The 23,275-nt window shown below is 36.5% G+C and overlaps 3 protein-coding genes across 8 annotated transcripts; 1 reads left to right on the forward strand and 2 right to left on the reverse strand.

The window, feature by feature from the left end:
• Positions 1 to 952: 952 nt before the first annotated feature.
• On the reverse strand, positions 953 to 11,506 carry ssh1b (slingshot protein phosphatase 1b). 4 transcript variants are annotated; one of them, XM_026211473.1, is made up of 16 exons: positions 11,102 to 11,505; positions 10,830 to 11,008; positions 9,362 to 9,399; positions 9,156 to 9,256; positions 8,544 to 8,608; positions 8,333 to 8,454; positions 8,167 to 8,235; positions 7,653 to 7,718; positions 7,349 to 7,543; positions 7,051 to 7,144; positions 6,834 to 6,962; positions 6,202 to 6,275; positions 5,978 to 6,124; positions 5,657 to 5,857; positions 4,585 to 5,212; positions 953 to 4,421 (listed from the first exon to the last, which is right to left on the reverse strand). In XM_026211473.1, the coding sequence occupies exons 2-16, from the start codon at positions 10,899 to 10,901 to the stop codon at positions 3,537 to 3,539; spliced, it is 2,886 nt and encodes a 961-aa protein (XP_026067258.1). In that variant the 5' UTR covers positions 10,902 to 11,008; positions 11,102 to 11,505; the 3' UTR covers positions 953 to 3,536. The 4 variants fall into 4 exon arrangements, with proteins under 4 accessions (XP_026067258.1, XP_026067257.1, XP_026067260.1 ...); XM_026211472.1 differs by having other exon boundaries at positions 10,830 to 11,505; XM_026211475.1 differs by having other exon boundaries at positions 6,229 to 6,275; positions 10,830 to 11,504.
• Positions 11,507 to 11,845: 339 nt separating this feature from the next.
• svopb (SV2 related protein b) lies at positions 11,846 to 22,494 on the reverse strand. 2 transcript variants are annotated; one of them, XM_026211476.1, is made up of 17 exons: positions 22,406 to 22,494; positions 18,323 to 18,549; positions 16,996 to 17,141; positions 16,275 to 16,360; positions 16,077 to 16,175; positions 15,823 to 15,894; positions 15,595 to 15,719; positions 14,587 to 14,650; positions 14,289 to 14,414; positions 14,033 to 14,161; positions 13,845 to 13,918; positions 13,674 to 13,750; positions 12,939 to 13,043; positions 12,694 to 12,805; positions 12,469 to 12,550; positions 12,289 to 12,378; positions 11,846 to 12,194 (listed from the first exon to the last, which is right to left on the reverse strand). In XM_026211476.1, the coding sequence occupies exons 2-17, from the start codon at positions 18,382 to 18,384 to the stop codon at positions 11,991 to 11,993; spliced, it is 1,653 nt and encodes a 550-aa protein (XP_026067261.1). In that variant the 5' UTR covers positions 18,385 to 18,549; positions 22,406 to 22,494; the 3' UTR covers positions 11,846 to 11,990. The 2 variants fall into 2 exon arrangements, with proteins under 2 accessions (XP_026067261.1, XP_026067262.1); XM_026211477.1 differs by lacking the exons at positions 11,846 to 12,194; positions 12,289 to 12,378; positions 12,469 to 12,550 and having other exon boundaries at positions 12,694 to 12,810.
• Positions 19,369 to 23,223, forward strand: ungb (uracil DNA glycosylase b). 2 transcript variants are annotated; one of them, XM_026211479.1, is made up of 8 exons: positions 19,369 to 19,447; positions 19,753 to 19,847; positions 20,055 to 20,224; positions 20,313 to 20,408; positions 20,488 to 20,585; positions 20,683 to 20,771; positions 22,357 to 22,535; positions 22,860 to 23,223. In XM_026211479.1, exons 3-8 carry the CDS (start codon positions 20,075 to 20,077, stop codon positions 22,998 to 23,000), a joined length of 753 nt encoding a protein of 250 aa, XP_026067264.1. In that variant the 5' UTR covers positions 19,369 to 19,447; positions 19,753 to 19,847; positions 20,055 to 20,074; the 3' UTR covers positions 23,001 to 23,223. The 2 variants fall into 2 exon arrangements, with proteins under 2 accessions (XP_026067264.1, XP_026067263.1); XM_026211478.1 differs by lacking the exon at positions 19,369 to 19,447 and having other exon boundaries at positions 19,656 to 19,847.
• Positions 23,224 to 23,275: the final 52 nt, after the last annotated feature.

Consider the following 23,275-nt stretch of genomic DNA (forward strand, 5'->3'; position numbering starts at 1 on the left):
TCTCATTTGTGCCTCTCAGCATGATGGGATATTTTAAGGGTCCAGTGCGCTGTGTTGACACTTTACTCTGTCTGAGAATGTCAGCTGTAGAGTTAAACCCAACTGGTTGGGCTGTTGGATGAATGGCGAGCTTATACTATGCTTATGTCATTGCACAGGCCCTGTGCAGTAAATCTAATAGGTTATTTTGAGGTCGATGGCCTCAGCTTGCAGCGGAGAAGGGCCATCCATAAAACCAGATTCTCTATGTTCAGCTCCTCCATTGCCCTACCCAAAAGAGTTTGTGAATGAATTTACAGGTTGAGCACAAAGTTGAATGCTTGAATTAACAATGCAAACCATTTCAATATTTGTTTCTCGTGACTTTTGAAAGCAGATGAAAAACTATGTTAAACTGAATGCAGTCTAACATGTTTTAAAGTTTAGTGATGAGTTTAACTAGCATTTTACAATTATTATTTTTTTCTCTGTAAAAATAAAAAAGTTGTAAATATTTTTTTCAAGGTAACTTATAAAATAAATCTGCTCCAGGCAACTAATTCACCAATACATTTAGCAGATGCTTTCTACCCGGAAAGGTACAACATAAATCACATTATGGCAAATAACAGTGGTGTTCATGTATTCCTACAGAATAAGAAAAATCCTCACCTGGGATGCCGAGTCGTTTTTAGATTGGACTAAAAACACTTCTTTTAGTCTCTTTAGCTGACTCCAGCTCCTGTGTCTGGTCTTGTGATGTCAGAATCACATTTACCTAATTCAGTAAGAGTTCCTTCTGTGTGGCACTTCTTCATTTACATATTACTTACTCTACTCTCATTTTGTAGAAAATGTATTCATACTAAGAAGTGAATTATTATGTGTGGTGCATTTATTTAATAATCATCACCAGTTCTCTCTCAATCTCCGTGCCCCTCATAGCTATACAAATTCAATACTGGTCCATTTCTGATGCATACAATAAACAATTTATTATTTTTTAAAATTAAATGTACATTACATTATAAAACAAAGTGCAGCGCAACTTAAAATGGTCAAAATGAAGTACAGCGTATATATGATGTATGTTCCAAGTCACTTTTAAGAGCTGTTTAGTTGGGGCTGAAGGCAGTCTTCCAGTTTTATTGTTAGCTTAGTTTGTTCAAACATGCCAAAACATGACAATAAATAAATGACTTTGGTCTCCTCTATTCAAAAATGAAATGTAATATCAAAATAAAAAGACAAACAGACTTGAGTAAGCCTCAAAATATGCTTTTTTTTTTTCAAAATAAACTTTGCTCTATAAAGAACGCAAACAGTTGGAGACAAAAAAAGAGCATTTCTTTTTTTCTTTTTTTTTTACCAAAGAACCATTAGACAACTGATTGCAAATGGCAACAGGTAAGGCACTTGCATGTCCGAAGAAACAAAATGTCTAGTACTCAAATCAGCAGCAGCTGGGAGAAGGTATGCAAAACTACAAATGTGATCTCTTTGGGAGGCCATCTTCTTTTGGCAATCGTTTGGCAAATCATTTTACCCCCCAAAACTATAAATGGGAACATTCTCATTATATGCATTTTTTTTTAAATGGGAAAAATAAATGAATAAATAAAAAGCAGATTTTAAGTTCAGAAAGTGACAGGAAAAGCAATATGAAATACATATCACAACTTCAAAATGAAAATGAGAACATAATAGTTTCATACAGCAGTGACTGAACCCAAGTGGCTCATATGGAAAAAAACAACAATCTTTCATTCAAATCTCACTCAAGGTGCGTTTCTCTCAGATTTTCATTCTTCTTAATGAAAGAGAGTTACTTTTCACATTATTGTATAAATAAAGACGATTCTCTTCAAATTCTTGCTTACACTTATTGCACAGGCCACTTTGCATATTGTTAAAAAAAATGAAAAAAATGAAAAAAGCTTAGTAGTCAACACAAAGACCAATAACATTAATTATTAAATTACACACATATATATGACAAAATAATTCAGGTCAAGTTTAACCAATACTTGCAAACTTGTTATCTAGTAGCACTGATCAAACTTTGTGTTCTTTCACAAATATCATACACCCTCATGGTATTAAATTGAGAAACTCAAGCAAGTCCCTGTTCCCACAACATTATAACAAACTGTGCATACCTGTTAAAACCTAACATACATGACTGTTGTTATCAGATGCCATGATGTCATTTCAAATAGGAGACACTTTAAAAGGACCTTTTAAAGGACAATAGTGAACATCCTATGATCAACTTGAAGACTGTATTGTACTAATATGTTGCTGCTAAAGCCTTTTGCACATCACAGGCTACAATTTGTACAATAAACAGCTTAAGCTAAATTACATAACAGGAGCTACTCTAGTAGCACATTTCAGATGTAGTTGATCTGATAAACACCAGCTGAAAAGCAAATTAGTGTTGTAAGACAAATAGGCAACCACATTCATGTTGAATTTTTCTCTGGAAACAGACAATAATTATGCGGTTTTGTTGATGTCATTCAAGTAACTATCAGGTTGGAATAACACGGTGATTAAAAAAACAAAAGACATACCGTAATCATACATTTCAGGCTAAACTTTAGTCTTAAAGTACTTTTGTGGTGCAACATTTTGATAAAAATGTCCACACAGGTTTGTGGAACTATATGGCTTTTGAAGGCAAGTCAACCAAAAAAGTTGCCAATTAAATATTCAGGACTACAGCATTTAATTTTAGTAGCCAATTAGTGATGGATTTCTGTTTTTTAAAGCTTATGGTTTGGGCTCAGATTTTGATCATGTTTTAATAAAGCCATAGCTCAAATGTTATCATGGAAATGTATTAATGTCTACATATAAATCTGATTCAGTTTTTAAATAACTAATAAATACTCGCCTACCACCTTATTTGGTCCAACCATTTCTATGGTTTGAAAATTTATATTATTAGTAGTACATAAGTGTTCTGATTAGTTATTCCATAGCACCCTTTTAGTTTTCACATTTATGTGCACCTTTAAGGTTTTCAATTATCTAAATCAGATAAAGTGTCTCTTTATGCTATCAAATCATCGCAACTGCATGATTGGTTCATTTGCAGCAGCACCTAAATTTGCTGGTGAACAAACCAGGAGGCAAAATATCATGGATGTTGTTAGGAGATCCACAAAATTTGGTTTCAATTATGGAGATTAAAAAAAAATATTTTGAGCAAAATCATTACTGATTTAAAAAGGTCTGATTATGCGACCTATCGATTTTAAAACCTTAACTGGTAGGGCTTCCTTTAGCAAGACAAGAAAAGCCGTATGAAGCCGTTAATGAAGGTCCAAGCCAGAGCATGCTTTAATATATATCTTCGTTAAAGCACAGACAGACAAATGAAGAATGCAGTGCAGTTATGTAAAGGGCTGCTGGAAGGACGTCCAAGCCTGGCCTGATTGTTCTCACGAGATGTCTTGCAGCATCAGCCTCCATGGTCACTCCCGATGGCTGTAGGACTGGATCGGTCCCATTCACTGAGAAAGCAGTTCTGACATCTTGGAGTCAGCTTTTCAAGAGGATTGCACGCAAAGAGCAGGCTCTTGGTCATCGTAGTCAATGGAGAGTGGGGTGGACAACATCAGGTCCTCTCTGGAGATGGCCAAGTCACCTAGCTTGGCAAGTGAATTAGACCTTTTGAGTTGGGAGGACATGGTCAGTCCTGCGTGCCGCACACGGGTCTCGATCTCTCGAGCTTGCTGACATACCAAGCCTGGCTGGCCTCTACAAATTCTCGGCAGACTGTCGCTGCTAGAGCTGCGTTTCAGGGCCGAGTCCGGTGTGAGTGTTTGCTGGAGTCCACTGGAGCCAGGGTGCGAGCTGGGGATGTTTCCCTCGTCCACTTCCATGTCCTCTATGGCAGAGTCCTCTATGCTCAAGTCCATCTGTTCCAACTGAGGATCGGACATTTGCACCAGCTGTGTTTCCAGTTGGGCCCCCTGACTAAGCTCCGCCGTAGGCCTCTCACCACCCAGACTGAGCTTCAGGAGAGTAAGCTCTGTCACGGGACTGCTGGAGCTTTCCTTGCTCCCCTCGTCCTCCCCTTCCATTCTGTCCTCAGTCTCCAAGGAATAACGCAAATCCTGAGGAAGGTCTTCGCAGCTCGGTTGCTTGTGGCAAGTGTCTGAGTTGTCTCGACCGAAGCAACGAAGGCTCTGGCAGTGCCCGCTGCTCATGTGATGCAGAGTGGCAGGAGGAGGCACCTTATTGGCGGAGACAGGACTGAATTTGTGTCCTCTGGGGGCCTGGATGGACATACTGGGCAGGCCAGTGTGACGTGACAGGTTAAGGCGATGGGTGCGACGTTCGCAGCGGCGGCCGCTGGGCAGGCGCAGGCAGTCTCGGCACGACTGATATGAGGGCTTCACTTTGTAGGGCTTTCCAATGCTAGCACTGTCCTAAACCGATGAATACACACAGGCAGGGAGAATGCATGGTTAGGTTTTTTAAAGGTGTAAGAGTACGGGATGCTTTAGAGAATGTAAAGTGTTTAGCTCTTTGAGCTATAAGCTTGCATACAAGCCAGGAGAGCTGCCGCTACAGCTAAGACGTCATACTCACGTCAAAGCCAGAAGGGCAGCTGCGTTTCCCGGCCAGCCTGTTGCTGTTGTTGGCGTTCTCGTTGTTAAAGCGGTTCGAGTTAGCCAGGCTCTCGTCTTCCCTCGGCGTCTCCTCTCCACGAGCTAAGGCGGCCATCTCTGCCTCCTCCTTTTGTGCTTCTTCCTCGTCCTCCTCCTCCACCGTGCTAAACTCCAGCCTCAAACGCATGTCCTCTATAGGCTCCAGTCGGCCGCAGGTCTGGGCCGCTGTACCCTCCCCAGGAAGGGCCAAGTGAGCCATGGGGAAGCCTTCATCATCCAACAACGCATCCCTCTCTACATCCTCAATCTCAATAAAGACTCGTTCCATGCCTAAAAGCGGAGGACCTCGAACTGGCGTGGAGGGTTCACTGTCCAGAGCGGTGTCTGAGAGTCGCCGGAAGTAGTAGTTGTAATTGAGATAGTCTGTTGGATCTTCTCCGCAGCAGGGGGAAGCACTTGCTCCACCGTGGCCCCAAGCGGTCTCCTCTTGATCGGGATGCAGTGACGAAAATTGAGGAGTCTGGTCACCACTGGCAGCTGAAGCCTGAAGGCCCTCCAGGGAATACTCATCACCGTCTGGTTGCCAGAGTTTATTGTGTCTCTGCTTGCTACAATGACAGGAAACAAAGGTAGCAGTCACCTCTTGATTGTGTAAAAAAAAGAAAAAAAAAAGAAAATACAATACAAGAAAACTGACAAGTCAAAAAGAAGCTAGGTTTAGTCCCTTTAGTCCATGTTTTAAAAACTATGTGGTCACCAATAACAGTCGACTTTTGGATGCTTGTGTCCCCAAAAGGCTGTCTAACTAATTCATATTTCACTTGAAAGAACTTGCTGTGACCTGTTTCACTAGCACCAAACCAGCATAAACCACCCTGGACCAAAACTGCTCTTTTCACATTATTAAAAAATCCACATTCACAACAGTTAAACAAATGTGCAAAATAACAAGTGCACATATTAAAATGGAATTAAATGGGTATGCATAAATTTAAATGTGTTTTATTTAAATTTAAATCTATATTAAAAAGAATATATTGGCTTTTTCCCACCTGGCATCTAAAATCCCCTCGTACTCAGCAAGTTGTTTCATAAAAGCTGGATTGGGTTGTGCTATATTCCTCTTCTGTTTGACAAAAGTGTATGCCTTTTCATGTGACCATCCGTACTCCTTCATAGCATAAGCAATGACGGTGGATGCGGAGCGACTCACTCCCATCTTGCAATGTACAAGGCATTTAGAGTTGTTTTTCCTATATGAAAGACATACAGGGCACCCATGTCAAAAATGCTTTTTTTGGTACAATACTTTATTCACAGTATATTGACAATAACACATTTCTGATATTTTTCTAATCATGACAATAACTCACTTGGCTTTAACTATGAAGTTGTAGGTTTCGTTCCAGTGTGCCAGCAGATCTGTAGTCTCATCATCGTAAACACGGATATTACAATAACAAAAGGTACCTGGGAAAAAGTTGTCGATCTCTCGTGTGACATTCAAGATATACCCAACCCTGCATAAAAAATAACCTGACGTTAGATTGTTTAATGCTGATTTGTGTTAAATACTCATTATTTTAACTCAACGCACTGTCGGTCGATGTGTATCAGCACTAACCCAGAGTCTTGAAGTTCCTCCAAGTTGGATGCATTCCATTCTGAGCCCTGAAATTAATGAGATGTACAACAACCATAGTTTTACTTGTTTCAGAGTCTTAAAGCTCCTGTCGATAACCATGTAATTATGTTGTAAACTTAAAGGCGACTAAGATTGATCAAGTTTTGACCATGTATACTACAATTATAATTTAGGTGTAAATAAATTGCATCAAAATGTTTTCAATAAAATAATCAAATAAGTAGAATATTATAAAAACGTATTATCCAGCCATTTAAATCTTGACAGTTAGTCATATCTGCAGTCTCCTGTGTATGCTTGTTTACATAGTGTAAATGCTGGAGACTGGCCCTTCTTACCATTTGTGAACTTATCTGTAATGTTTTGGTGTTTTCAATAACCAGTAGGATTTTTTTTTTCTGCGGATTAATCCAGAATTGTCTGAGAAAGCAGGGCAATGCATTAGTGCATGCATGCAGATTTGTTTTTTTCCTCCCAGCCCTATCAGTGAACTCGCACTATGTGCTTTGCTTTTTAGGGAAGCACACATCTTGGCAAACAAGAATCAAACATGGATGGCAGAGAAATCTTGGAGGAAGCTTTACCAGGTACAGATGGTCAAATATGAGTGTAGCCTTGTCCATCTGGCCCAGGATAAGCAGCATCTCATTGTCAATAAACTCTTTATACTCCCTCAGGTTGCAGCTCATATGTTGTTCCAGTTCATTTCGGATCTACAGAAGTGAAAGGATTCAATTTAAATCTCCTTCCATGGCTGATGCATTCATGTAAACCGTGGCACAAAAGCCTTATTACATATACCTCCTTAGAAGTAATATTTTCCAGGTCCTGAAACATCATTATGTTTCGGAGTTTGGTTTTGATCATGCACTCCGTTCTCTCTCTCTCGGTTGGCCTGTGCATGACATGAAAAACAATGTTAAGAATAAGCTCAATCATTGAGGGTTTTAGTCCCATAATAAGCTCCCCCCCCAAAAAAAAGTTTGTATCATATAAGAATATTCAAACTTATTTTACCACAATCAGTTTAGCAGTCTGCTGTAGCATGGAAGATTCATCCTACTTTTTACTCTCCATAACGTTAGTTAGTATAACTCACTGATCAGAAAACTTGACTGGCGAATCAGGCCGTGTGGTCTCCAGATCTGTCATAGCATTCCACTCATTGATACAGCTCTGCTCTGAGGAAATGCAGCTCTCATAAAAGCCAACCCATGTAAGGGCCATCCCTCCTGGAAAATAGTTGTATCTGCGGGACACCTCACATGCTTTGTGCAGCACCTGGAGGGCAGACCTGCAATAATCACACATACAGAGAAACATAAACGCTTTATCAAGTATGTGAGAATGCACTATAAAAAAAAAACCACACACTAAAAGAGGATACGTAATAGTAAACGTACCACATGGCCTGGACTGACACAGGCTTAAAAACATGTAGTCTTCCTGCTGTGCTCACACTGAAACCTCTGGGGGATGAGATGAGAGGAATTTAGGCATGTAAAATACAAGCTATGACATAATTTGTGATTATACAGAAATGCATATCCAGGCAGCAGGACCACGCTGCTTTTCGGGGTTGGTCAGTGGAACAATTTTACACCACAAACCAGTGGAAAATTCTCTCTACTGTACATAATGCGTCTGCCAATAACCTTTAGGTCACATGCACAGAGAATATAAACATGTTATTCCCTACTGAAACCAAACGAGTCATTTTCTGCACGCACATATAAAGTGATTTTAAATGTGACCAAAGATAGATGGTGCATTTTTATGTGTTTGTAAAGTACCTGAGATTAAAAAAACAAAAACATTTATTGAAACCAAATAAAAATGAGTTAATTAAGGATATTTTTTTTTAACCTAGAAGTAGGATTTAACCTTTGCCTAGAGGAATTGAATTAAGATATTTACCCATCTCCATCCAAGTGAATCTTGGTATCACTCCAAAGTGGAAGAGTCATCCCAATAGAGCAACTTTTACTACGACAAACAAACAACAATTTGTGTCTACCAATAAGTGTAGCATGCACTGAATAAGAATGCATTCGGATCATGACTGGAGTGAGCGGATTCATACCTGTCCTTATCTGTAAAATCCATCCCAAGCAGTATGTTTTCTTCAGTATCCTGACGCCCGTTTGTGTAGACAACCACCATGTACCGCACATGGTCCGCCCAACCGCTTTCTAACCTAACAACCTGTTGATGGAGATGGTGCACGCTGGTGTATGCACATTTTGAGGAGTAGCCATTCCTACATTGCACTGGACACAAGGTACGTCACTTACTAATTTAATTCTGTCCTCGGCACGGAGGGTGTTTATCATTACTTGTAGATGCTGTGGTAGATCCCCTTTAACAACAACAGCCAGATGAGAAATTAAAAACAAATATCTGAGTTTTATAGACAACAAACCACTATTTTCATCAACAATAACACAATATGGCAGAAGCTGATAGTTGTGGACCACCATACTTTCTCCCAATAACAAGAAATGGCCAAACTGCTCACACCAATATTTGATCATCTTGATGCTGTTCTGCTGCACTGCATTAGGCACTGATATATTTGTTATTATAATGACAAAAACTTTTCAAAGTTTTGCCTCATCAACATCTAAATGACTGAGATGGCCAATCAAATAAAAAAAAATAAGGCTTTACTTTTCACAGACACCAAAAACTTCACTTTTAACTGTGACATAGCGCGAGGTAAGACGAAAGCAGTCAAACATTTAACATTTGACAACTGTTTTATGATAGAAATGTTAAACAAATAACTGTAATATCCAGTGATGCAAAATACTTTCCATTTATTCCCATAAATCCTTAATTATTTACGTTTTCAAATTCTTCACACACATTAAATTGATCATGGTTATGACCTTGTTGGGGTTTACCTGCATTTTTATGATGGGTGGGTGTTCTGGGCCCTTGTGCACTGCTGCCTTGCTGCAAAAACAGAGCTGCCCCTTTTACCATGAAGAAACTTTCACTCAGGCTGAAATAGGCCACACATACAATTATGAAGACACTCCAGAATTAAGATTGTCATAGTTAAAGAAGGATGAATGGATTAAATAAGATGAATAAAAATATCACCGACCTTAGGTTTGCCTTTCGATCCTCATCACTGCCTAAATCCTGACAAATAAAACAGCAGAAGTTGAATTACGAAGGGCCCTATACTGTATGAAATTACTTTGCATATATCAATCAATTCTGAATGCCTCTATTTATGGTTCAGATATACAAGGACATTTGATAAGATGGGTACAGAAATGTCTTAAACGGAATTCTTTTAATAGTAGGCCTACGCAGAAACGTTTTATGTTTAGGTAAAACAAAACCGTTTGGATAGATTTAGGGCACATTATAAAAAAATTAAAGCCTCAGGGATGGACATAAATGTGGGCTCATGCTATAGTAGGCTAGCTCATTAGTGGGCTGTCTCTAAAAAGAAGCCTGAACAGCAAAATCATGACAATATTCTGGGTCCCATGATTGGTCAGTCACCAGGCAGAGCATCTATTCAATGACATCACTGCAGTGAGTGTGCTGAGAGTAGTGAGGGGAAGAATCGGTTCTTTCGAGCAGTTCGTCTCAAAGAACAGGTTAAAAAAATAAAAATCATGGGATAATTTAGTCTGGTCTTATTTATCTTTAACGTGCCCGTTAAGTCAAGTGAAATAACTAAATATAACTTAAATTCATATTTAACTGTATGAAACATAAATTTACCTTTGTTCTCTGATTAAGTATATACATGAGCTTAAAAATCTTAATTTTTTGCTATATAATTCATATTCAAAATACACTTAATATTACATAACCTTAAACTTATTTTCAATAGCAGATAGAATTATCGGTTAAACGAGGCGTTTACTTGTTAACACATTCAGTTCAATTGAAAACTTAATTTCATAGAGGTTTTATGAATCCGTTCAACCGATTCTTTGAAAAGATTCGACTCAGTGATCAAATCATAATGATGTTCGTTCATAGTGAGAACTGCCAAACGCTCAATTGGTCACAAGTATCATATTACTAAGAAACTGGTATAAATCGTATTTGTGGTACGGCTGAATTAAAACCGCGTTCAGTATAGAAGGCAGCCGATTTATTATCCCCAACACACCCAAATATGGTAATGTTATTGAATGTAGGGTAGGATAAACAGTGAAATAACTGCACCACGCATACAGTCACTAAAGGAAAATTATAATACATTTCAACCGCATACACAAATATATTTCACCATTTCAACAAGAGAAGCAAAATTCAGCACTGCCATGCTTTGATTTGTTTTGTTTGGGCAAGTCAAGTGGATCCCCATCGTCATCCACATTGCCTAAAAACAACCTCCTCCTCCTCGCTAATGTGAAAACTTCAGCATGCGCTCGTCTACAGGGCAGGTTGAACTCGTTGACTTCTTGTAGTATCACATTTGCACAACATTAGAAACTAGAAACGAGAAATGACCCCCGAGCAACAGGCCCGGCTAATATTAGCAGTTTAGGCGCTATTTACACATGCATCCCCGGCATTTCCTCCGCCGGTCAGCCTCCACTCACCTCCCCCGCGTTGGTGCTGGCTGAGGATGCGGCGCTGGGTGTAGGGGAGCGCTGCAGAGTCACCAGAGCCATTGCTGTTCTGTAGAGCGTTCAGGGAAACCTCACAGGCGCCCCGGTCCGAGATAACCGGATCTGGACCCGCCGGTGACGGGGTTAATGCATTCAGAGGCGCATTAATTCTATTTAGCGGAACGATAAACCCATCATCGGCTTTGTCATCCAACTCGGAGATTCTGCTAATTCTCATTCACGCCAACGATGCCAATAAACACCTGTTTGTGCTATATCTTCCCGGCTGGAGCGTTGATTTAGTGGCCAGACATAATGGACCTTGTTTCGGAACCGCCGTCCGTGGTTGGTGTAGTTCTGTGATCGTCTCCGTTAGATATGGGCTTCCGGGCCAACCGCGTGAAGGTGACTTGCACTTCTCCCTGACAACAGTGCATCCTATGCAGACTCAACACCCAATCACCCACATACTATTCGAGCCCTTATGATGTCGACTATCTCGAAACTAACGTAATGCTTGATGGCCAGATTTTTCCTCCCTATGACGACGAAAAATTTGTATGGCTCAGCAACCAAAAAAATGGAGCTGAGTGTGTTTTGTCATGAAAACCGAATACTCCAAAATACCTCATGAAAAAAAAAATTGTGTAACCCAAGTCCATCTGCATTAGTTAGCTCTCCACTGAAATGTTGACACTTTTTTAAATTTAGCAGACATATACATTTTAAATTATATAGTATGCAGATTTTTACTCTTCTTAGAAAAATCTAAATAAAAAATACTGAAAATATTGATGACTCATCTTGCACCACACAAATATTTGCCCAATCAAATTCTCTCTAGAACAAAAATGTCCCACCTCCTGCAGTCAATCAGCAAGTAGCAAAACATGGCTGCTGTATCACAACTAAAGTCTGTTGGTGTATGGAAATTGTGAGAAAATAAAGCACAGAATTAAATCTTAAGGAGTGCCACACAACAGATTTAAGATTTTTTTAGCATAATATATACGTAGAAATGAATTAACATTTATTTAAAAATCTTGAATTTATAATGAATTTACATAACATTTAATCCATGGCAAAATTATACATTATGGTCTTTTCCACTATTAATCCTTAGGTTTCACATATTCAGTTTTCCATATGCTGTTAAGGACAAGTATTGCTGGAAGACTCGGTTGTTTCAGAGCCATGCGGCCTCTCTATGTTTTTTTGTTCCATGGTGCTTTGCGTTGATTCCTGAAGGCTCCGCCCTGTTGTTTCCATGGGCAAAAACCAGGATGCCACTGTGCCAAGCAAGCAACATATTAAATACACAGACAGAGTCAGGTAAACGGATGACTTCAAAAGGACCTGAAGGGGGACAGCCACAAACGCACATACAGGAAAGCATCAGAACATGTTCATTACACCTTCATCTTCTTATGAAACCAGAGGAATGCTTTACCTGAGCAAAAAATGGTGTGATGAGAGCTCCAACACGAGCCATCCCACTGCCTGTACCAATACCAATAGCTCTGGTTGCTGTGGGGAAAACCTGAGGAGGCCAAGACAAGAAATAAAGGAAATAGCATTCTAAATGAAAATTCTACTAAGCATAATTATGCACTTTACAATGAAGCCTCACCTCAGGTGTATAAACATATGCAACCTGCCAGCCCCCTGTTATACAGGCTCGAGCAATGAAAATAAAGAATATGAGAAGTGTCCTGGAAATAGTAAAGTAAAACATGTAATTTACAGTGGCTTAAAAATATTTAGGCCCTTCTTTTTATTACTTTTGCAATTACAAAGTTTATTTTTGCATCCTAATTAGAATCTATACAAATGTTTCATGACTTTATCAATGTACCTTTGTGTGCAGGCATACAGTGGCAAAATCGACACAGAGAACATTAAAAAACAAACTGCCATGCTTTTTCTCCTGCCAATTCGATCAATCATCCACACGGTCAACAGAATACCTATTCTGACATCAAGACACAGATTGCAAAGTTGACTATTATTAGTTTATTTGTAGATTATATAACAATGTTTGCATTTAAGTTGATTAACTAAAAACATGAGAGGAGAGAATGAGTTAAGGTGTCACGTGACCTGGAAATTCTGCGAAGGTGGTCCACAAAAGGTCCACATAATCTTGAAATGTCAGATAACTGCACTCCAAACTGCATAGAGGTTCCATATTTGATTTGTCGGAGGCTAGAATTATGGAAATGTACAACACATTGTGCTTAACGTGTTTAAATTGTATGAGACATTTATTAAAGAAATGACGGTCATTACTATTCAAAACCTGTTGCATGTGCTAGCTATACTAAAAAGATATAACTTTCTATGATGACCACAGAAAATGTTACACTAATCTTCAAAAGTTTCGGGTCATTAGTCCAAAGTGACAGTAAAGGATTTGTTTCATCAACAGAATCTTGAAAAAAAATGAAATTTTATATGTATATATATATATATATATATATATATATATATATATATATATATATATATATAAATTTGCTGGAAATAGCTTTGACATCACCGGAATGAATTACACTTTAAAGTATATTAAAATAGAAAAGTGTTATTTTAAATTAAATAATAAATTTCACAATATTACTGTTTTCACTATATTTTTTCAACAAATAAATTCAGCCTCGGTGAGTATAAGAGACTTCTTTCAAAAACATGCAAAATCTTACCGACACCAAACTTTTGAACAGTTGTATAGTTACAATTTGTTGTTGTAGTATAAGTTAAATACAAAAGTGTGTCAAAATCTAGTTTGTGCACATTTTATGATGATCTTGGTCAAAAAAATACTTGCAAACCACCCACCACTACATGCAGATCCTGCTTGGAACAGCTCAGTGGTCAGCAGCACAAGACCATAATATGAAAAAGCATTACAAAACCTGTGTGTGTGTAAAACAAACAAAGTAGGTGAGTTTTTAGTTTTATATTTTATTTTATATGGAAGGATTTGACCATTTTGAACAATCTGCATACCAGATAAACCAGACTAAGAGTGTTGTTTTTCGGTATTCTGGAATAAAAAGATCTCTAATCCTCCCACGATCAGTCTAGAACACATAAACACAATCATTCACTTCTCTAGTTAATGAGAAATTCTTCAGTAATGTGTGAGGGGGAGATTTTGAGAAAAGGTTTAGTACTGGTAGCCCCACATACAGTACCTGTGTGTTGGCTATAAGTCTTCCAGTAGGCACAGAGCTCCCATTAGCTGCTGCTATACATTTCAAAGTGTCCAGGGCCTTGTCTTCTCTGCCTCTCAGTACATCAAATCTAGCACTCTCGGGTAACCACTGCAGACAAATGTCCACAATTCACAATCAGACAGTAGAATTAATATGGATTCTATCTGAATTTAAGGTGCCTAATCATGAGCCTTGTGTCTAGTAACAGTTTAAATATTGTTACAGCCATACATACACAGCAGGAGGCAGCAAAGACAACTAGAGGAAGGGTGGAGAAAGCTAGCAGCCATTTCCAGCCTAATGTGGGCATGACCACCATAGCCAGTAACACTTCAAATACAGCACCCAAGCCCCAAAACACCTATAAAGAACAGAAGATTTCATTTTTTATTTTAAATTAATTATCATCAAGGCATGTTTATGTTATATTTAACCTAATATACATTGCTTCAGTAAATTACAAAATCAACTATCTCTGCAAAATTGCATAGTGAAAACTGTGAGTAATAGTTGAATAAATATATCTGAATTACCCCTAAAAGGATTACGGATTTCCCTCTAGATTTCACTGGGAGGAATTCAGTATATAATGTCACTCTGTAAGGGAAGGAATTCAAATATATTACAAATATATAAAATATAAAATAAATCATAAAATATTATATACAAATAGTATGAAAATAAGTATGGGGTTGTTGCAATGTTTTGAAGAGGTCTCTTTTGCTCAACAAGGCTACATTTATTTGATCAAAATACATTAAATACTGTATATAAAAGACATAAAATTTACAATAAACATATTTCAATTTTAATATAATTTACTTTAATTCATTCATGTGATGGCAAAGCAGAATTTTCAGCACCCATTACTCCAGTCTTCAGTGTCACTTGACCCTTCAGAAATCATTCATATTTTCTAATTTGCCCATCAAGAAACATTTCGTATTATAATTAATGTTGAAAAAAGTTGTACTGCTTTATATTTTTGTGGAAACCGGGATACGTGTAGCTTAAAAAACAGCAATTATTTTTACTTTTGCAAACATCTTACTGACCCCAAACTTTTGAACTCCAGTATATAGGCTACAGATACAAATAATTGTATGTTTGATAAATTAGATTATAGTTCCTAGCCATATCAGCCTAGAAAATCTTTAATTTTTATTTTCCATCAGTCTTGTGTAACTACAGAAGGGTCAGGTTTTAAACAGGAAAAATTTAGAAACTCTTTGGTCATTTTTGAGCGAGATGCTAATCCGATTCAATGATCTATGCTAAGCTAAGCTAAGCTAAAAGTGCTACCGCCAGACCCGGAGATTGGCTGAATTGATTTGAAAATGATAAAACTCAACTGTTTAACTCTAGGGGAGTTGGAAAATGATCTTTTTTTTTTTTTTAAAGTGGAGTGTTCCTTTAATATTTAGAACATGAAATAAGTACCACAAGGAAGTACTGAATTCTTACAGAATGTCCCTCACTTAATGTGACCTTTGAGTTTGTTATAAAACCAAAAGTCACACTTCACTGATGGTAAAACTCACGACTGAGGGGCTCCTCCTAGGCCAAATCCCACAAGGCCTCGCAAGATTAAGATCCAGCTGTAAGTAGGTGCGAAAGCACTGAGAAACCCATAGTGCAATGACCACAGCATGCACAGTATTAAACACTAAAAGATGGAGGCAACAATGACTGCTTTAAGTCCTTAGTTACATAAAAAATGCTTGCATTGACATTATTCATTTGCTCGTTTCAGTTTAAACCAAACATACCACTTTCCGGCCGTACTTGTCTGAAATGTTCCCCCAAAGCGAGGAGCTGATCATCATTCCAATGAACACCATCTGACAAGGTACAAAATTACAATAATCCATTTAAGATTCAAAAGATTAAATATTATCTTAATATAGTCTTAATAACACAGAGCGTGAAAAATCAACATTCTACCATATTTCAGCAAGCTATGTCCAAATGTAACCCCAGGAATTCTTTAACCATGTTAGTGTTTAACAGTGAATATACTGACCGTTGTTATGAATGCCACTTTCCAGCTGGAGAGCCTCCACTCACAGCGCAGTTGAGGGGTTGCAATACTAAGGAGCATCATTTCCATAGCATCGGCCATCTTTGCACGCAAATATGAAACATAAGAGTTTGAGTTTTCATGAAACAAGTTTTTAAGTAAAGTGAATGGACCAAACAAATTGAAGAATGAATTTCTTACCCATGCAACTCCTGTTAGCATAGACAGCTTCCACTGAAACTTTCCAAAACCAATAGCCTCAACTGCTTCTTCCACAGTGAAGGTTTCTGATGAAATGCATATATAATGAATGATGAGAAGATATTGTATACAGCCATGCACAAATCACCAAATAGACCTTAAAGTTATCTCCTCAAGACTGAGCCATGCAGGAAGGAATTGTGGTTTGAATTAAACTAAGCATGACGTCAAGCCTGTGAGGAATTTAATTCTGTTGACAAAGTGATAACCTGATATCTATTTTCTGAAAGCATATGACAAACAGATTTCAGTGATTTTTTTTTTTAAATGCAACAATGATACCATGTAAAAAAGTCCCACAATCTATTATTCTTCATGTCTTATGTCTTTTTCATATTTGTGCCTTATTATATAGAAGGCTAATTTTTATGAGCATCAAGACATACTTTTTGTAATGCTCTATAGACAAAAAAGGCAGATTTTTACTTTAATGATATCCAGTACATAATTTCATTTCTTGAACAATATTATTTTTTAAGCATCCTAAACTGACTTCACAACCAAAGAACATAAATAAATTGCACTGATGGCTTACGTACAATACACCACAGGCGTTAATTACCCTTTTTTATACATAAAGATTCAACTCTATACTAGAACAAAGAGAAAATGTTCAAATTGCACATTCATACAAAAGTAGATGTTGGATATAGATGCCTACCTGAGGTTCCAGAGCTTCTGTTCTTGCTCTCCCCCAAATCTTGCTCCAGAATAGTGCAAACTCCTTCATTGCTAGGCTCATTTTTCCCAGGCTGCTCTTCATGAACAGTAGTTATGCTTTTATCATCTGTCTGTGAAGTCACAAAACTAAACAAAAATTAAAATATTAGCTTTTGTGCAAATCTGACACTTATTAATATTTAAACTCAATTGAAAGTATTGTAGTCGGATTTTCATTTCACAAACTAAACAGAATTTAAAACGTTGTCCTTTGTCTAGACTATGGTTTTCAGTTTTCACTTCATTAAAAGTTCTAAGACACCAGCACAGGTGTGCACTGCCATTCAAAATTGTGTTATCAGTTAAAATTTGTAATGTTTAATTTTTTTTTGTATGCAGTTTCTTATCAAGGCTGTATTTATTTGATCAAAAATACAGAAAAAAACAGTAATATTGTGAAACATTATTGTGATTTCTAATATTGGTATTTTATTTTAGTATACATTAACATATAATTTATTTCTGTGATGCAGGGCATACTTTTTAATTACTCCAGTCTTCAGAGTCACATGATCCTACAGAAATCATTCTAATTCTGATTTATTATCAGTGTTGAAACTGTTGTGCTGTTTAATATATATATATATATATATATATATATATATATATATATATATATATATTTTTTTTTTTTTTTTTTTTTTGGAACCTATGATACTGTTCTTTGATGAATGAAAAAGTTAAAAAGAACAGCATTTATTCAAAATGGAAATCTTTTCTAAAAATAAAAGTCTTTACTATCACTTTTTATCCATTCAACACATCCTTGATGAATAAAAGTATTAATTTATTTTTTAAAAAAGAAACCCCAAACTTTTGAATAGTAGTGTTTATTGTAAAACATAATTTCTATTTTAAATAAACATTGTTCTTTTTAACTTTCTATTTATCAATGAATCCTGAAAAAAGTATCACAGGCCCCAAATAATGTTTCCAGCAATGATTATAAATCAGCATATTACATTGATTTCTGAAGGATCATGTGACACTGAAGACTGGACTTTGCAGACTAAAACTTTGCTTCACAGGAATAAATTATATTTTAAAGTATATTAAAAAAGAAAATTGCAATAATATTTCAGTAAATTACATATTTTTATGTATTTTTTTAGCAAATAGATACAGCCTTGATGAGCATAAGAAACCTCTTTAAAAACATAAAAAATCTTACTGATCCCAAACTTTTGACCGGTAGTGGAAATGGTACCTACCAGCCACAACATTTTTAAACACATTTTAAAATGTAACACCAAACACAAATATATTACCTTATATTTGTGTCTTTCCAGCGTTTGTAAGGCACTTGCGTCGATCTTTTCAGTGCGCTCATTTCACTGGGCTATAATGGAACGCTAAACGACAACAGTGTACTGGGCTACAGAACGAGTTAGACCGGCGTTTGTCTCTGATTACATCAACATAACCTCAGGGGTGGTAAGAGTGGGTTGGCCTCACACAGTCCTCCAGAGTGCAATCCACACGGCATCTGTTGTCCCTAAACAACCAACCAACCAAAAAAAAAAAAAAAAAAAAAAACCCACGAAATCTAGGTCGAGGAAATGTGTGGGATTCATTCATAAAATCATATTTATCACCATTCGAAAATTTGTATTAGGGATGTTAAGAAAAGGGGAAACTATCAGATTTCATTAGCTAGACATTTATTTTCCCACTACATCCTTTTTTGAATTAATAAATAAATACTCTTTTTTTGTGTTCCGTTTCTCATGGTGGCAGTATATATCAGATTTTTAAACATGTTTATTCATACAGAAATGTTATTCAGATGTATAAACACTTCACACTAGTTATTCTATGTCCAAACAGCAAAGATAACTGAAGTGATATGAAACAACTAGGGCTGTAATTCTCATCCAGGGAGCCGAGGAAGCCTTATAAGGAAACAGCAGGATGACTTAAAAAAATTAAAATTACTTTTTTCAAATAACTAAATAATAACGCAAATCTAGATTAGATATGGTAAAAAAAAATAAAAATAAATAAACCTTACCTTCAATAGCAATATAACTGAAAATATATATTTTTTGTAATTTCCCTCAACAACTATTCTTTTTTATCAATGAACACACAGTTCTGTAGGGGAGCTCTGAAGCGCAATATGAAAACAAACAGTTAAAGGTGTCTGAAAAAATGATATCTTTGAATTCTATTCCTCTATGAATTCCAAATATATATATATATATATATATATATATATATATATATATATATATATATATATATATATGGCCTTTTAACATTATCATGCAGTACCAACCTTGGCCACCAGGTGCCATGTTTATGGTTCATGTGTCATTCTTGGAAGGGGCCCTAAAGGAACATTGTCCTGGACAATGAGGGGCTTCAAGTCAAACAGGATAAACTAGGATCAGGTGAATTAAATGTATTTTTCTGTACCAAGCAATACCTTGCCCTTGTAATGTTAATGTAAGTTAGAAATGTTAATGCTTTTAAATAATGTTTTTTAAAACCCTTTTTACATAATAGCTCTATCTAAAAAGATTCACAAAGGAAATACTACCAGATTACAAATTTAGTCATATTTAATCAACATATAATCATGTTATGTATCTGGTTAACGGTTACAGTCATGGTTAAGGAAACATGGTTTAGAGTTGAAGTTTCGCTTTCAGTTTTGCAAATTATTGAGTGAAATAGTATTTGCATGACATGGCAGAGTAACGGTGATGCAGCAGTATTTGTGAAGGGGTCCGAGAAACAACAACACTGACTTACTTTACACAACTTGTCTTACTTCGGACACCTCAAAAGGTAGGTTAAGAGTCTGAATAAATTCAACAATCTGACTATTTTAGCTAATTATTGTAAAAAATAATATATTCAAACTTTTCCTGCATTTCCTGTTCATTCATTGTGTGCCATACCTACTGTAATACAGTCATTTCATAAATACTCCTGTATCTAAGTGTATGCTATTCCTATAATTTATTTGCTTAAATGACAATGCATGCTGGAAAGAGCAAGTTAGTGTTGAGAGCATGCAGCTCAGTGAGGAGCAGCTGCATCAGATAGAGCGGAACAGACGCGCCGCACTGGAACGACTGGCCAGCAGAAATGTACCTGTACCCGTTGGTGAAAGCTGGCGAAGACAAATCGGGACTGAATTTACAAAACCTTATTTTACAAAAGTAAGTGATACTTAGTATGAGACATCACCAAAATGACAATGTAAAGATGTAAAGAAGAAAAACGTGTTCCTGTATTGTTGTTTTTCAGCTCATGTCTTTTGTTTCAATGGAGAGGAAAAACTTTACTGTTTATCCCAGCCCTGAGCAGGTGTTTTATTGCACAACTTTGTGTGCAATTGAAGATGTAAGTTCCTGAATAGAGAGTATAAAAAGGAAAAGGCCATAGCGTTTAAATAGACTACAGGTTGTATTTGTGTTGACAGGTAAAAGTGGTCATTCTTGGGCAAGACCCCTATCACCATCCAGGTCAGGCTCATGGTTTGGCCTTCAGTGTGCTGAGGCCTAAACCTCCTCCTCCTAGGTACCACATTGTACTGAAAATAACTCTCTCCACAGTGATATCTTACAATACATCTCTAATGACTACTCTGTATGTTGACCTGCTTCACTTATTTCAGTTTGGAAAACATATTCGCGGAGTTGAAGGAAGATATTGTTGGCTTCGGGCATCCAGGTCATGGAGACCTCACAGAATGGGCTAAACAGGGTAGTTAAAATGTATTTATTATTTATTTTGAAAGAAATGAATACATTTTTAAAGACATTTATAATTTTACAATAAATAACCTTTCAAATAAATGTTGTTCTTTTGAATTTTCAAAAATCTTGAAAAAGAGCTGTCAAACTATGGCTAAAGTGTTTTTAACATTGTTTTTAAATCAGCATATTTGAATGATTTGCGAAGGATTACACGACACTGAAAACTGGAATAATGGCTGCTGAAAATGTTAACATTTGTAATTTTAAAATATATAAAAAATAATTATTTTAAACTTTAATAATATTGCACAGTATATCCATTTATTGTACTTTTGATTAAATAAATGCTCACAGTGCGAAAACTACTGCATGCAACTATGAAAAAATATTTAGGAGCAACAGTGCTACTGTCCCGATTAGCATATTTGTGTTTGCACTGAATGATTCAGTAATAAAATCAGTAACTTGCCGCCACCTATTGGCAGTTTTAGTTTAATCATTTCAACAAATTAATAAATCATGTGCACAATTTTTTTTTTTTCTTGAAAGTCATGTGTGGGGCTCCTTAGTTTGATGCCACTCAGTGGGTGTTGCACTGCCTCAGTCCAAGAGAAGTTTAATAAAAAGCACATCCATTAAAAAAAACAAAAACAAAAATGTCTCAAACGGCTCAGGGGGGTGAACAAAGACAGTCTGTTGTGAATCGATGCATTTTTGCAGAAAAATATCCATATTCAAAATGTATTTATCACTTTAATGTAGCTTGTGCAAACAGTTGTACACAGAAGCAGTTCTAGGGTGGATGACGTATGAGATCAGCGCTGCGCATGCGCCTGTGAGTCTCGTGAAAACCAACGTTTTTTAACAGGACAAAAGGAAGCAAAGTCTCCTGCTTTCCTGCTCTCCTGGAACTGATTTGTTTACAAATGTGAGCGCAAGCTAGATTCAAGTGATTATTACATTTTGAATATGGATATTTTTCTTACAAAAACGTAAAGATTCGCTACAGAAAGCTGTTGTTTGCCCCATGAAAATTTTTTTATGGATGCATTATTTATTAAACTTATTTTTAAATAACTCTGACTGGTTTCGTCTGAAAGAAGAAAGTCATATACACCTAGGATGACTAAAGGGGAAGTAATTTATGGCCAAATTTTCATTTTGGGGTGAAATAACCCTTTAAATCTACTGCTGTATTGCAAATTAATTTTGTTAATATTGATTTTATTTGATCTGTAACGTATTCTTCTTATTCTATTGTTTTAATTCGAAATTTGAAAAACCTTATACATTTTTGAACTTGACATAAAAAGATGACAAAATTCCCTTGCAAAAATGAATGGCGAAGTAAAATGCCCAAGTAAATCACTTTAAGGAGTCCAATATCACCTCATATTATTAATCAGAAGGTGATCCTGAATTTTTGACTGTGCTCCTAATAAAAAAAAAAAAAAACAAGCATAGAGCACTGCTTTGAGTATAAAGGACTTCTTTTGACCCTAAACTTTTGACCTGTTGTGTATGTGCCTGTATATGAGTAACCCAACAAGGTGCTACAAGTTAAAATTTGTCAATGTTCTTTCCATTGTCAGGTGTTCTGCTGCTGAATTCTGTGTTGACAGTGAGGGCTCATCAACCCACCTCTCATGAGGGTCAAGGCTGGGAGATCTTCACAGATGCTGTGGTCCTGTGGCTCAGCAGGAATCTCAATGGCTTGGTCTTTCTGCTTTGGGGTTCTTACGCTCAGAGGAAAGGCAGAGTGATCGACAGAGTAAGTTAATGGAGACAGAATTATGAAATGTCAATAAATTTATCAGGAATAAAAGTGCACTTTTTTTAAACAACGTTTACACATAAAGAGATGAACTAAACTTTTTAAAAAGTTTGTAAAAAAATTATGTACACTCATGAGACATTAAAGTGGTTTTATTTTACATGGAGTAGTTGTCTCATGAAGGCCATTGAGTTTTTGGTCACCAGAATGTCACTGTTACCAGACACTTTTGCTAGTTTTATGACTAAATTGCACCTTTAAAACACATTATGATACAATATAACGAAATGTATGAATGGCTGTTTTTTCTTTCTTTTCCAGAAACGTCATCATGTCCTAGAGACTTCACATCCATCACCGTACTCAGCACATTTTGGCTTCTTTGGATGTAGGCACTTCTCTAAAACTAACGTTTTGCTTAAAGCATCAGGAAAGAAGCCAGTTGATTGGAAAGCTCTCTGAAGTAACATTATGCCATTTATTCCTGAATTTTTTTTTTCTAAAGCAGAGAGGAAAATTAAACATTATACTTTACAATTGAATATTTTTGCATTGTATAGTACATTTATGTTGCAAATGGATCACAGCTGTCCTTTTATGAGGTTGACCTTGTAATAATCATCTACATTTTGTTATATTGCAAATAATTACATTATCTGGTCAATAAATGAATACAATTAATTCATTAATGTATTTCATCAATCATATTGGAAAAAAGATTGTGATTTTATAGACTT

Source organism: Carassius auratus, chromosome 30 (assembly GCF_003368295.1).
Source record: "Carassius auratus strain Wakin chromosome 30, ASM336829v1, whole genome shotgun sequence".
Classification (NCBI taxonomy): domain Eukaryota; kingdom Metazoa; phylum Chordata; class Actinopteri; order Cypriniformes; family Cyprinidae; genus Carassius; species Carassius auratus.